At 33.9% G+C, this 14,190-nt stretch overlaps 1 protein-coding gene across 1 annotated transcript in view; it reads left to right on the top strand.

The window, feature by feature from the left end:
• The first annotated feature begins 9,902 nt into the window (after positions 1 to 9,902).
• LOC110441916 overlaps positions 9,903 to 14,190 on the top strand; it is a 9,354-nt gene continuing 5,066 nt past the window's right edge. Inside the window, exon 1 of the mRNA XM_021485223.1 lies at positions 9,903 to 10,025. Coding sequence (XP_021340898.1) covers positions 9,951 to 10,025 — 75 coding nt within the window. The 5' untranslated portion in view covers positions 9,903 to 9,950. The remainder of the gene's footprint in view (positions 10,026 to 14,190) is intronic.

The following is a 14,190-nucleotide window of genomic DNA, read 5'->3' as shown; positions in this document are numbered from 1 at the left end:
TTTATTGGTTGTTTTGATAAGTTTAAAGTGGTCTACATTGAATTGTGATATATTGTGTGTGCAAGTTATTTCCGCTTTAAACAAATTAATCCATTCTTTTGGTTTTGCTGTGAGAAGCCGTCTAATCCAAGTTGATTTGAGGCTAGTAATAAATTTATCTAAGACAATCATTTTTAATCCTCCGTCTTTATAGTCTTTCATTAGAGTTTGTCTTTTAATTTTTTCTGTGTTTGACTGCCATATGAATTTGAAAAATAAAGTGTTTAAGTACTGAATTGTGTTTTTGCTCGGGTTAGGTATTGCAATGAACAGAATTTATAAGTTATCAACCATCTTGTATGGACTAAATCAAGTTATCAAATATTTGTGGTTTTATTACTATAAACAGACACTTTTTTCTTAATATGTCTTAACAGTTTGATGAATTGACCAAAATAGTGAAAAACTCGTTTTAGAACGTAAAAAACACAATTATAGAAAGTTGTCTATGTGTGTGGAATAAGGTTTGATTGATTTCATTGTTGTTGACATGCATGTAAATACTTCTTCAATAAAATCAATCACCATTGTATTGTGTTACTGTTGTATCTAACAAGTGGCCAATGACCAATACTATCTGGTACAATATTGAAAAACGGTTTAAGAAGTTTGAAGAATGTGACCTTCGGAAAGTCTGTTAATATTTATTTACCTCCCCTCCTTCCCTCCTCCAAACTATAATGTCACTATTTCTGCTGATTCGAGCGTTATTGTGATCTAAGCTATCCTATTCTTTTTTTACCAGCGCGAGGTTATGGAACACACCGGTAAAGCTAGGGGTAAATGTTATTGTCGTGAATGAAATTGACAATTGATCTAAGGTAGGTTTACCAACCGGTACATCAGCTGGCGGTGGGCCCTTATGAGTGTAATTTCGCTTACTTGAACACGTGTTTTTAACACGCTCCCGGCTGCAGTGGTTAGCTTGGCCTTAGAACGGTACATCCAATCCCCCTTCCCCACACTATCCAGATAGCTAAAAACGATGTGTTACTGCTGTATATATAAACAAGGAGTGACCCCTGTCTCTATAAAGGTACAAAAAAACTAACTTGTATTTTTCAAATATTTAAAAGTACATAATTTCTGTGTAAAAAATACGCTCCAATCATTTCGTACAAGACCGGAAATAAAAATAAAAGAAAATGTAGAGAAATATGCGCAAATAACGTTGAAGTTATGCGCACGCGCAGACAGTAACAATGTTAAAGCATGCATAACCGTACGACACAACCGTTTCATGGATAATTCCTCAGTCATTTGTGAAAACAGCGAGTTATAAGCTATTCATGGTAAATATATCCAGAAAGCTAATGTTCTTATGACCGCATAAATGATGATTTTTTTTTTATTTTATTCCTTATATATTCACAGTTTAACCCAATGCAAACATAAATAAAAAGTAACCGAGATACCTTTTTCTGTTTATATATGGAGGCAACACTGTAGAGAGAACAGTGTGTTTTGCGGGAAAATTCAAAACTTTCGCTAAGGTCCTACATTGTAGCAACAGCATGGCAACACAACAAACAAAATATAGTTCCATTTTCAAACTTTAATATGTAGAATTTATACATGTCGTATGTTATTATCATATACTGAACACACCTTATTTTAGTATAAACATCAAGCCAGTAAAGTTTAATGTTATTCACATTAGCATAACAAAACTACATCGAGGGCTGTGTCATGGCGGACGTGGACCAAGTACGCCCTGTGCTATGTCATAAGGCCCGGCATTTTTTCAAACAGCCTGGGTCACACAGCTACATCGGCAGGTCACCGAAGTTGAATCTGCACTGAATTTGACAGAAAAAGAGAGTGAAACTTTATTTAGATTTTAGGAATGAAATTGGGTCGTCCTGCATGAGTGGCATTTGTAGTGTCATTTTTGACAATTCATTTTTTATCCAGTTTCTGTTACATTATCCAACATTTTAATCTTTGACCTCTGTTTACTACCTGGTCAAATGGGAGTGAACCTGTCCGTCATTTTGAAGTGCAGATACACCCAATCTCTCGCAGGGTTTTTTCAGGTAACGTTGTTTTCGATTTTCGGGTTAGTGGTTAGGGGCTAGGGACACTTTACTCCAATCACTGGTCTTTCCCTAAATACCTGACAAATATTACTTTGATATAGAATCTCTCAATTTCGTATCTCATACTTCAAGTTACTCAAGATAGAATGTATTCCACTTGAAGCGTACAGTTTGTCCAGAATTAAATTATGAAAGTAGCTACATATTGAACATTCGGTATATTACATAAAAACAGCGTTAGCATTACAATAGTAAATTGCGCAATGCTTCTTCCACAATTTTAAAAACTTGTTTTCGTAGACGACAATAGCTATCAGCAGTTCACATTAAGATAATGTTGCTAATCCGATCCAATGGTTAAATTATAAAACGTTTGTTAAGATTCATTTAAGTAACACTATCTCGAACAGTTACAGTTCCATTGAAATAAAGTTTTTTATTTCCCTTTCATCATGGAAGATACAGAAAGTTCGAAGAAATATTTGTTCCACCTAGTGTGTTTGAATATAAAGTGTGTATGTTTTGAGATGTAGTAGGAGATGGGCAGACTAGTATTGGTTATGACCATATAACAGTTACAATGTTGTTCTCCATTTCACATATTTATAATTATATGACACTGCCCCTATATAACCCTACAGTGTTCAAATGTCATCCATATCAAATACGAATGTAATTATCCCATAATGACGTCATCACTATTATAACTTCATAATTCTACCTTTAGATAAAATTCAATATCGACATTTTATAAAAATTCTTTTTTTGTGAAATGAAATATTGTTTTTATTACTGACAATAATATCTGAAAGCGAATAAATGCTTAGATAGCACAGTTGTAAAACGAAATAATTTATCATTTGGTGTGTATTGCTTTTCATTTTTTATTAAACCTTTATTCTAATTATATTTAAGAATGATTTTCTTTTTCCGCACATATGGATGTACCTGGAATAACTTCCTGTGGGAGGGGGCTCGTTCTTCGTTCTTCTTGTTTATCCTTTTCTGACGTTTAAAGCACCAGATTAACAACTTTTACATGTGGAGATATAACTCATCAAGTTAAAAACGTTATTGTGAGAAACAAGTAGGCAAGCGGTTATATAAATACAACGGCTTCTATTTTATTGACTAGTAGACAAGTTCTCTGACGTGTACATGTTAAATGAATTAGACTTGACGCATTAACATGAGATCGACATATATATTTGAAAGAAAATGAAAAGTGGAAAGTCAATGAAACCATTTCCTTCATGACAAGTCGCGGATACATTTGTGGAAATGTTGACGATAAACTCCATGAGTCACAAGAAGAAATATTTGTTTTTCCAATTAAACCAAATATAATCATACTGTGTCCTACTACTACGATCACATCATCCAGCAAAGAGTTCCAATACAGTATGTCTATTAAGAACACCGCGGTGAGGAAGCACAATGAACAGTTTTAACGTGCTGATATTTTACTATTTTATGGAAAACATTCAATGTATATTCTTTGTAGCAGATACATGTACAGTGTATAAACATCCAATGTTACCACATGATAATTGTTTAAGCGTGTAGTACATTTTGTACTTGTGTTTCAGATATTTTTTTATAAATATATAGATGGTGAAATAGTGTTGCTTACCTGCTTGTTTGCCGATACCTCCATACATACAATACTTATAGCAAACACAAATACAAACAATTTGTTTTGGCCATACTAACAGACACGTTATTTACCAAGTAACAGTTATTTTATCCTAAGTCGGTAAACAGTATGCTTTGTTGGATATAACCACAACAAGGAAGGTTCTGATAACATACTGTTCATTGGTAACATAGATATGTTATACTGTTATGTGTGAATGACGTATTTTACAACGTTGACATGATCGATCATTGAATGATTGAAATGATAAATAAATAAATCAGGGGAACGCCGTCGATATCTTTGAAACTGATTGAAGGGCTTGGCAAGGTTTTTGTAATACCATTTCTGTTATATAAGCCTCGTATAAAAAGAGGACAAGTTGGCCAGGATAGAGACAAAGTTTGTTTGTATAGGAATGTCTACAGTCTGCTGGAAGATCTGGCCGAAATGTTTCTTACTAGAGAAACTTCATACTTTGTGGATCGATTATCAAACAATATTACATAGCACAATATGTTCACGGGCACTATTAATACGTGTATGCGTCTGTGATATATTTACAAATTGAAACCACCACAAGAAGAACGTTGGAACGGTTGAATTAACTGATATCAAATTTAATTCAAAGAAATGAATGTATTGTTTTGTAACACTAGAATGGCCCCTTGTTATTGATTATTAAGGCTTTAAAGCTGAAAATAAATCGTCTGCAGTAGGTTTTTTTCATGCATTTCTATTACATTTAACCGTGCTATTTAAATAGGGCATAGCATGCTGTCTAATCTTTTTGATGTATCAATAATTCACTGTAATGAAATGAAACCCGTCACACCATATATAATAAGTCATCACACGATGTTAACTTTTCCTGCTTCAGGTTATACAATGTTTGACAACGATGTCAATAGCTTCTACCCACAATGGCGCCTCAGCTCTGACGAACTCCCAGATTACATAAACACAAGCTGTCATAGATAAGAATAAGATAATGGCGTTGGTGTTTGTTTATAGATGAAATACGATGATGTCATCAGTAGTGTAATGTTGATAGACGTTAAATGATGATGTTATAGGTTGCTATATGGTAATTGATGGGCAACATATTACAGCAATTGTTATCTGGTTCCCCACCTACCCTCTTTATATGTTCGAGTTGATTCGAATTGTTCGGATTTGCTCTAAATAATACATGTTTTTATGATTCATAACTATCTCATGTTGACATACATGGACTTGGTCTGAGGTTTTTGTATACGTGAGAATCATGGACTATTTTGGTCTCTTACGTTCATGCTCATCTGCCTCTCATGGTTTCATTGTCACCGCTCCAGTGTTTCTTTTTATAATGTGACATTCTTGAATTTAACTCAGGTTAACATAGTAGAATTTGTAAATGAGGCAGAAAAACCCTCATATTCCATGGACAATTTTCCTTGTACTTAATGTTACTTGAGTAAATCCTTCTTTTCTGTAGATGGTACTGTTTGATTACACTGTGATGTTTTTTCTACGTCCTTTCGTTCTGTGGGTAACTTTCAGGTAATTACACGTTGACCGTTTTAAATGGCGTCACATGGATGAGTAAGCTCCCTTTACCATAGGATAACTTTTGTGTATCTGTTAGTATCTGCATCGCGTCTTCTACCCCCGACATAAACTCATACATACAACTCACCACGATGGAAGGACTCGGCATATCCAAGCTCAACTACACTCAACTGAGCGGACACTGGGACAGCTGAACACGACGTACACCTCAGAACAGGAATGGACAGTAAGTTCTTAACTAATTGATATATTTTGTTGGAGTCACCGTAGGAAATCAGTATTACATGTTGCAGGAACTTATCTTTTATTGTATATCAACCTGAAATGAAAATAAATATAACAACGCTGGTTTTATTCAAACTATTTTGTGTGTTTATTTGCTTTTATGTACGTTTACAGATGTTGCTGAAAGGTAATATCATATGGGATGTAGATGTACTGGTCCTAAATAGCGTCATCATCACCAGCGGCGTGTGTGAGATGTAGGAGGAACCTAGCCCGAAGTAAGGTGTCTCTGATCACGCTAGCGGCGTGTGTGAGATGTAAGAGGAACCTAGACCGAAGTAAGGTGTCTCTGATCACACCAGCGGCGTGTGTGAGATGTAGGAGGAACCTAGCCCGAAGTAAGGTGTCTCTGATCACACCAGTAGCTTGTTTGTTTTGTTTTGTGCTAAAGACTAAGTTAAAGACTCGATTTTTATGTGAGGTGGCAAGAACAATATGTTGCAATATATTATATAAAGATCTAGGATCTTAGTTAAAGCCGTATTATTTTCATAATTGTTGGCATGAATGTATATAATTATGAAATATAATCAATCCTCATTGCAATGTGTTATTGTTGTATTTAAAAGGGTTGGGAGAAAAGCAATGTGGATCACCGAAATTGCCTAAATGAACAGCAAATTACAAGTGTATATTTAGATCATTTGACTACAAAATTAATAACAACTCAATAACAGATAGTACCAAATAAGTGTTGGTGCGTATGACTTAAATTGACTGAATAGTAAAAAATGATATGGATGTAACAGCAATTCGAATAATTATTGTATATTTTATCACCTACATTACTTCTGATTGAGATAGGCCATTGTGTACATTTGTCCTGCGGGACACATACTTATTTTTTATATCCAGGCGTTCCGCTGTATACAGAGAAGAAATACCGTAGGAAAGGACGTAGAGATTTCTGAATCGTGGTCTTGAGGATGCTTAGTGTGACAAATTACTTCCTGATAAGGTGTTTAGAAATTGCAAAGTTGAGTTAAGGTTACTGTTAACACTGGACCGTAAGAGATCCAGCACTTACAGACAATCAATAAACCCCTCATTCCATACATACGAGTTGCTTCAGTTATAACACATTTCTGTACCATTCTGTTTAATATGTCAGTTTAATATTTCTGTATGATGATATATTAGCAACATGTAAAATAACACATATATGTGTACTGTTGGAAAACGCCACGCTGTACTGAAAATGGCAAAACCACTAATCATGATTTAGAGTCCGTTTATCATTTTTAAGCGGAAGATAAATTGTGCATTGTTACACATTGATATGATTGTTTCTGTGTATCACGACACTCTACATTTAAATAGTACATAACAATGTTATTATTCACATCATATATAATGAACAATGAGATCCTTTTTATCATTTCTAAGCATTTTTTCCGGGTCACCTTCATCAGACAAATGAGCAGCGAAGCGTTTGTATTAAAAGGTGTTAAATCTGTTTACAATATAAAATCAAAGTCAACTTGGATACATAAAAAGCGTATGCACAGATATTATACCTTTGCATACCTATTTCATACCTTTGTATACATATTTCTGTATCACACTACATTTTACAATAGAAAACATCGTTATGAATAACATATACGCTGGTGCTAAAGGATAACACAACGTGGTGCAGAGCGATAGTGAAACAATTAATCACTGCTTTAAGTTTGGCCATATTTTTTCCAGAATAAAGCTTCCTTGTTGCAACATGTTTGTTTCTGTCGTTGTATATCACGACAATCTACACTGATAAATTATATTACGATTTTGATATCCATATCGTCCCATACCACGAGGCTCTTTGTCGTAAAGCAGACAGTTTTTACACTCCTATCTGTGTTTCTGTTGTGGGTCCTTGTACGAACATCAGGTGTAGGTCAAACACGAGATAACTATTGTTTTGTCCGTGTCCTGAAGATGATTCAGACGAACTACAAGATGTATCTCTCTCGACTTGATTTAAAGTCATAAGGTTATATTTGAATAAACATTCAGGGTATTCTTCCTTGTTCAGATAACCCAGTTTACAATATTCTTGGTAAAGGCGTATATTGTTATAAGTGAGACGGTCAAATCTACGTCATTGAGAAAATAGTGATTGGTCGTTATAAAACGCGCTGAGGATATTAAACAGTTCCTGTAGAGTCCAATACAACATCTGTTTTAGGAGTAACGCAAAATAGCAACTGTTAAAAAGCTCGTATGAGTCAGGTACATATCTTATGAAGACCGAAAATTAGAAAAGTTCTAATATATGTTTGTGAGATGAAGAAAATGTAATCCTACCACGTCTGCGAAGTAACGACACCTGTTATTGGTTTACAGTCATGTATTATTGTAGGATAGACCATGTATTATTTCCCAATAGACTATATACCTGCAATGGTCTTCCGAAAAACTCATCCTGCATCGCAAACCTGATCTAGCTTTAGCAAACCGTTGAACTTGCTTCCTTTGGCGATTTTGAATATAATTTTAGATTTTTTGGAACAAAAACAAAACAGAAGTTTCTTTTTTACATTAAATCTCTTTAAGTTCTACCAAGCTCTTGATCAGAATTTTCCGCCGATCTTTATATGAGAATGCCTTGAAAAAGTATCTGTGAGATTTTCAAGTGTTGATTTGACGAGAAATTTGTCAACGGAATGATGCTTTTGATTGTTTGAAATAAAAGAATTTATTACAAAAGACGTTAGTGTGTATTGTTTTTCCTCTGTCCAATGGAGGAATAAAATGGCGAGTAAAAATGAATTTTACTCAACTAATCCTTGTTAAGGGTCACGCCCAAGCAGCGGACATTATCTCTTCCCTGATTTGTGTCGTTTCCCCCAGTCGACGATTAATAAAACAAATATGAGGGTATGTACAACTTCTCAATTATATCCAGGTTAAACAGGCAAATAGATGGTATAATATTTAGTGGGATTTTTTTATAAATGGTGATGATAAACATGTGGATAAAATGTTGAGGCCACCAGAGATGGCCTCTCGACTTTATCCACGTGCTCGTAATGAGACAAGTGTTCTCACGACAAACACTGAAGACATCGTGTGCTTATTTATAAAACTATTTCGGCTTGTAAAAGCTTATACACACTGAGTAAGACACGAACATTGGCAAATTAAATAAACAACTCGAATTTCGAAAATGTTTGGGGAAAAAAATAACTAATGATAAAGCGGTCTTTGGAAATGCTAATTATTTATTAAATAATTAATATAAATACGAAATAGAAAAGCGCTTATTGAAACCATTATTAGCCAATACAGTAAAAGGGTAAACCTTTTAGAGCGCCATACGAAAATCCATCTTTTAGTGTCCCGAAATACGTTGAGAGAAATTTTCAAAAAGAGGAATTGGTGCATTTAAAACCCTCTGTAACGTTACAGGTTTAAAGTTTTTGACTGCAAAAGATTATTTATTCACGTACACCAAAGTGTCTGTATGATACTAGAACAATCACCTTGTTAAGATAGCTACACATGGAGCATAGATTGTTGTACATATTACAGGCCTTAGCACAATACCAGTATATTGCGTCATTCTTCTACCGCGATGCTCCGCGATAACAGCTTTTAACAGCGCATTATCTGCGCGAGGTTATCAAACCGACCCCAATTGGTGCAAGTTCGAACAAATGCCGCTCCATATCGGGAATATATATTTAAATGCATTTGCTGTGTAATTTGATATGTAAGTGGAGTGTGACAGGGAAGCCATGTTCTCAATCATGTTATCCTTAATTTAATAACTGAGGAGATTATTAATATTTATTTTAATTTCTGTTAATGATTTTCTTTTTAATTTATTTTTTATTAAGGCATTTGTTGTTATATATCTACATCTACCGTGGTTCCTCAGGACTAAGACAGAATATCCTCCTGGGATAGGCTTTATCATCGTTTTTCTTGTTTATCTTCTTTCATGCATGTAATTCTTACCTCTATATGGCTGAATGATGAATTTAAAAACCTCATGATTCCAATACAGTTCTAAAATTTGTATATTTAATTTTTGTAAACTCGTGGAAGCAGAAAGCCAAATAAACCAAATGTGTAAGGGTACATGTTACGTTCTTGAAAGTGTTTGCAGAAAGAAGTATGATATTTTTGTGGAGAAAATGAATACCTAGTTACATTTATTAATGACACAAAATCAGTTCTATTTCATTAAATGTTACTTGTGAATTAAGCTTTGAAGAAAGATAACGTTTACATATTACAGAGTAAATGTCCGACTCTTTAGACCGAAGACAACCTACGTACTTCTCCTTAGTAACTCATACTGCGGGAGATTAAAACGGTTGAGATCAGTATGTGATGACCTGCACACCGCGGGATAAAGCGCGACAGACGAATAGTTACTTTCTGCTGTAAGCCCGGTCCATCCAGTCATGTATCTCACTACGCTTGGTTTGTGTGTGTTGTTGTTCAATTTTTTAGATGTGGATGCGGCAACTGGGCCACAGGTAGGTAATTTAGTCAATCAATTATATCATTCTCGATCAAGTTTATTGACATTATCATTCTTACTTTTTTGACAATATTATTAGGACTAAGTATGTATCAATGCTATCATTTCATCAATCACTCACTGCTTAAAAAATCATAGAGGTTTCAGAAGTACTTCTCTGCTTCAACTTAATAATTTGATACTTACCTACATCATGCCAAATATTGTTAACTCACTGTCAAACTTTATGACAAACCTTACGACTTTAAATCGTTGATCAGTCCCATCTTCTGAGGTCGTTTACATTTCAAAATGTTTTGTCTCCCGAATATCTTCTAATTATTTTGAGTGTTTTATAACTACCTCCGTTTTTGACATTTCAAATACTTAGTCCTTTTTATCGGAGTGCTAAGGAAATTGTCCAGATGACCTAACTTCCAGCTGTAGATATGTAAGTGCCTCACATACATGAGTTTCCTAGAATGACGACGACCTACTTCCTTTGATAATATATGTTTTAGTATGAAGCTGTCTTACTGTATAGTCAATGCTTACACGAATGTGGCACATTGCACCTCTGTAATTTTAATTCAGCTTTTTTAGTTTCGTATTTTGCTATCCGAATGGGGAAAAAAACCAAGAGTTTCCGAATGCGTTATGGTACTTGACACGAAGCCTTGAAGGGTGGTTACTTGCTCCGATTACCTACTGCAGTTCATCTATTACGCTTTAAATGAAGAAAAGCGGAGTTAAACAGGTAAAAGTCTTAATGATTATGTATATTGAAGTGAAAGCATTTGGTAATTGAGAATATTGTCTTATTTTGTTGCATTTATTTGAAAACGAAAGTAGAACACTTTACTTGTATTTTATCTGTAATCACAGGAGTCTGAAGTTCTGTCAATAATAAATGATAACAGTAATACAAAAAAATACCTATGATTATTCATTATTGACAGAATTTCAGGCTCCTGTGCTGTAATACACTTACATTTAGTATCACAGACAGATACTTCACTTGTATTTACTATCACAGACAGGTATAACACATGTATTTACTATCACAGACAGGTATAACACTTGTATTTAGTATCACAGACAGATATTACACTTGTATTTATTATCACAGACAGGTATCACATCTGAATTTACTATCAGACAGGTATTACACTTGTATTTAGTATCACAGACAGGTATTACACTTGTATTTACTATTATAGACAGGTTACACATGCGAGTACATTGTACTTTAACACACATCTACAGTAGGCAAGTTTACTTCGCTGTACTAAAATACACCTAGCAATAAAACATACTAATAGCAGTTACAAGAACGAATGGTTTATACACTGTAAACTACTTGTTTTACATTACTGTCTGGTTATATTCTGTATACTATTTTTATCTTTTTAAGGATAAAGTCATGTACATTGGTCTGGCGAGGTATATATGAGATATAAATCAATGGGTCTTGAGACATAATGAGTTATTAAATGCTTCTTCACATTTAACTTGTCTCAAAGCCAATTGAAGTCTAATTTACCCTATCAATTCAACAGAACAGAACTTGTTTTAATTTATAATTAGTATAATTTTCATTAATTTTTTTTTATTACTTCTAAAATATCAGTCTTGTGTAAGTGTCTGACTCATTGTGTGGCATATTAAGTAAGATAAATATCTGTTATGTATAAATTACAACTTTAGAATAATACAAAATATAAACACATATATTTCAAACTGAAACTTTTGAAGAATAAAAAAGAATCTGAAAGCTATAAAAAGGTATGCATCTGCACAATTTCTTTGTCTTACTCATACATGTATGCAAACTGTAAAGTTTATTGAAAAATAAACAACAGACCCTTAAGTAGATATATATGTAGTAGGACGAGGAATAGTGATAAAGTTATTGCTGTCGCTGGGGCTCGAACCCACGACCTTTGGCTATCCGGCCCGATGCTCTTTATCAAATTTTTACAAGAGGACTGATAATAAATAGTTAATATGATTTTTTATAATGACTGTGTATGAAAGTATGTATATGTGTATAATAACTGTGTATGATAGTATGTATGTCATGATTGTGTATACTACTTGTGTCATAGTATGTACCTGTATAATAACTGTGTATGAAAGTATGTATGCGTATACTAATTGTCTCTGCTGTGATAGTTTATATGTGTAATAACTGTGTGATGGTATATAGTGGTACATGTATAATACATGTGTGTGATATTATATATGTGTATAATACCTATATGTGATAGTATATATATATATGTGTGTTTAATAGTAAATACAAGTGTAATACCTGCCTGTAATAGTATACACATATGTAATACATGACTTTGACAGTATAATACACATGTGTAATATGTGAAATGTATGTTTACTCATTGTAGATTTGGAATGTTACATCAAACGTTGATGGAGATGCATCTTAATTGATGGTATATCACTGTTGTAGAGTTGATGTTATTGTGTTGAGAGAATGCCATAATACAACTTCCAAGTTCTATGTACAATTTGACATACATGCATTCACCATCAGTTTCATTTGGATTGGAATTTACCTATAGCTAGCAAATGTATCATAATAGTTGTATGTTTTTGACTCCGTGAAATCTACCTGGTATCTAAGCTTTAACAGTGACATTTCAAAACTTTCATTTGATACAGATTTATAGCCATTATAGTTATTAGTATATGATTTAGGAGAATATCACAATCTATTTATTTAACTGCATATCAGTGTTCTCCCTAGAATGTTTTGAAAGAAGCATGATATTTCAATATTTCTGTTAAAGCAACACTCTATGTAAAATCAAAGCAGCATGGTAACTTTAGGTTTACTATGAATATATAGCAGAGAAGATCTAGGATGGCAGCATGGCAAGAAATTATAGGAGCATGGTGCCATGCTGCAAAAACAGCCTGGGGAGAACACTGCATATATACATATACTAGAGACGAATATGTACATGATTGTTGTCAGCTGTTTATGAAACCAGATAATAATGCATTGATCTACACACTTCATACAATTAATTTCTATTATGTATCAAATCATTAAGCTGAAGATATTGTGATGCTTGTATTTTGCAGGCTTGTGAATTTACAACACAGAGGAAAGTCACCAATGTGCATATAGATGCTGTCTAAAGTGATTAAGATGTCATCATTTGATGATTATTTCAATATTCACTCTTTCATTGTAAATGTAGCTAACCTTTTTTAGCAATAAATTATGTGACGTTAATCAGAAGTCTGTTGTTTTATATATTGATATTATATAGGATTATTTGGGACTAGTTTCTCTCTTGTTATGCTCCCAAAAAAGATTTTGGGGACATAACTCCTGACTTGCTGAAGAGAGCAATGGAATTTTAGTGATATGCATGTACATGTATGTGGGATGGTAAGGCAATGTGTTACATACCACTTTTCGGTCCTTATGCCTGAAGGTCAAGGTCACATGTCAAATTCTTTTTCTGAGCAATTCTGATTTGATGAAGATAATTCAATATAAGTTATATATGTCAGATTGTGAGGCGGTATACTATGTAGTACCACAATGGGGTCTGTATAGTCAAGGTCAAGGTCTCAATAAGTTCAAAGGTCAAATAATTCTGAACCTATATACCTCCAAAGGTAAGTGATGTGTAGAAGTAAGACAAGCTTTGTTGCATACCTCTTGGGTAACCTCGGAGATAATAATAGTGCCAGGCATGGTACATTTCAATCATGTAATGTATCATGTAACCTTTATTCCAGTCCCAAATGACTTTTTTGGGGAGCATACAATCCATCGGTTTTAGCGAATTTCTCGTTTCTTTATATGGTAAAATAATCAAGTAATGATGGAGGAATATTTACCATACAGTATAAAGAAACAAAGGCTCAAGTGACAAAATGTGATCACCTTTCTTCCATCAAAGTGCATTGTTCATAAACTTTTTTTTTTTTTGAATTCTTAGGAAGCAGTGAATTCATGGATTTCTTTCAAACTTAGTACATGTAAGAATCATCATTGGTGGAAGAGGTTATCAAATTGAAATTTGGCATTCTGGCCCCATTCCCAGTTGACCAATGCTTCATAAATCTTCTCCAGGTTCAGATGTACGAGAATCAACACTCTTTTGTGAATGAAAAGATGCTTAGGTGCTTTATCTAAATTG

The sequence above is a fragment of the Mizuhopecten yessoensis genome, unplaced genomic scaffold (genome assembly GCF_002113885.1).
Source record: "Mizuhopecten yessoensis strain PY_sf001 unplaced genomic scaffold, ASM211388v2 scaffold716167, whole genome shotgun sequence".
NCBI classification, from domain to species: Eukaryota; Metazoa; Mollusca; class Bivalvia; order Pectinida; family Pectinidae; genus Mizuhopecten; species Mizuhopecten yessoensis.
This window is presented reverse-complemented; position numbering and strand designations above follow the sequence as displayed.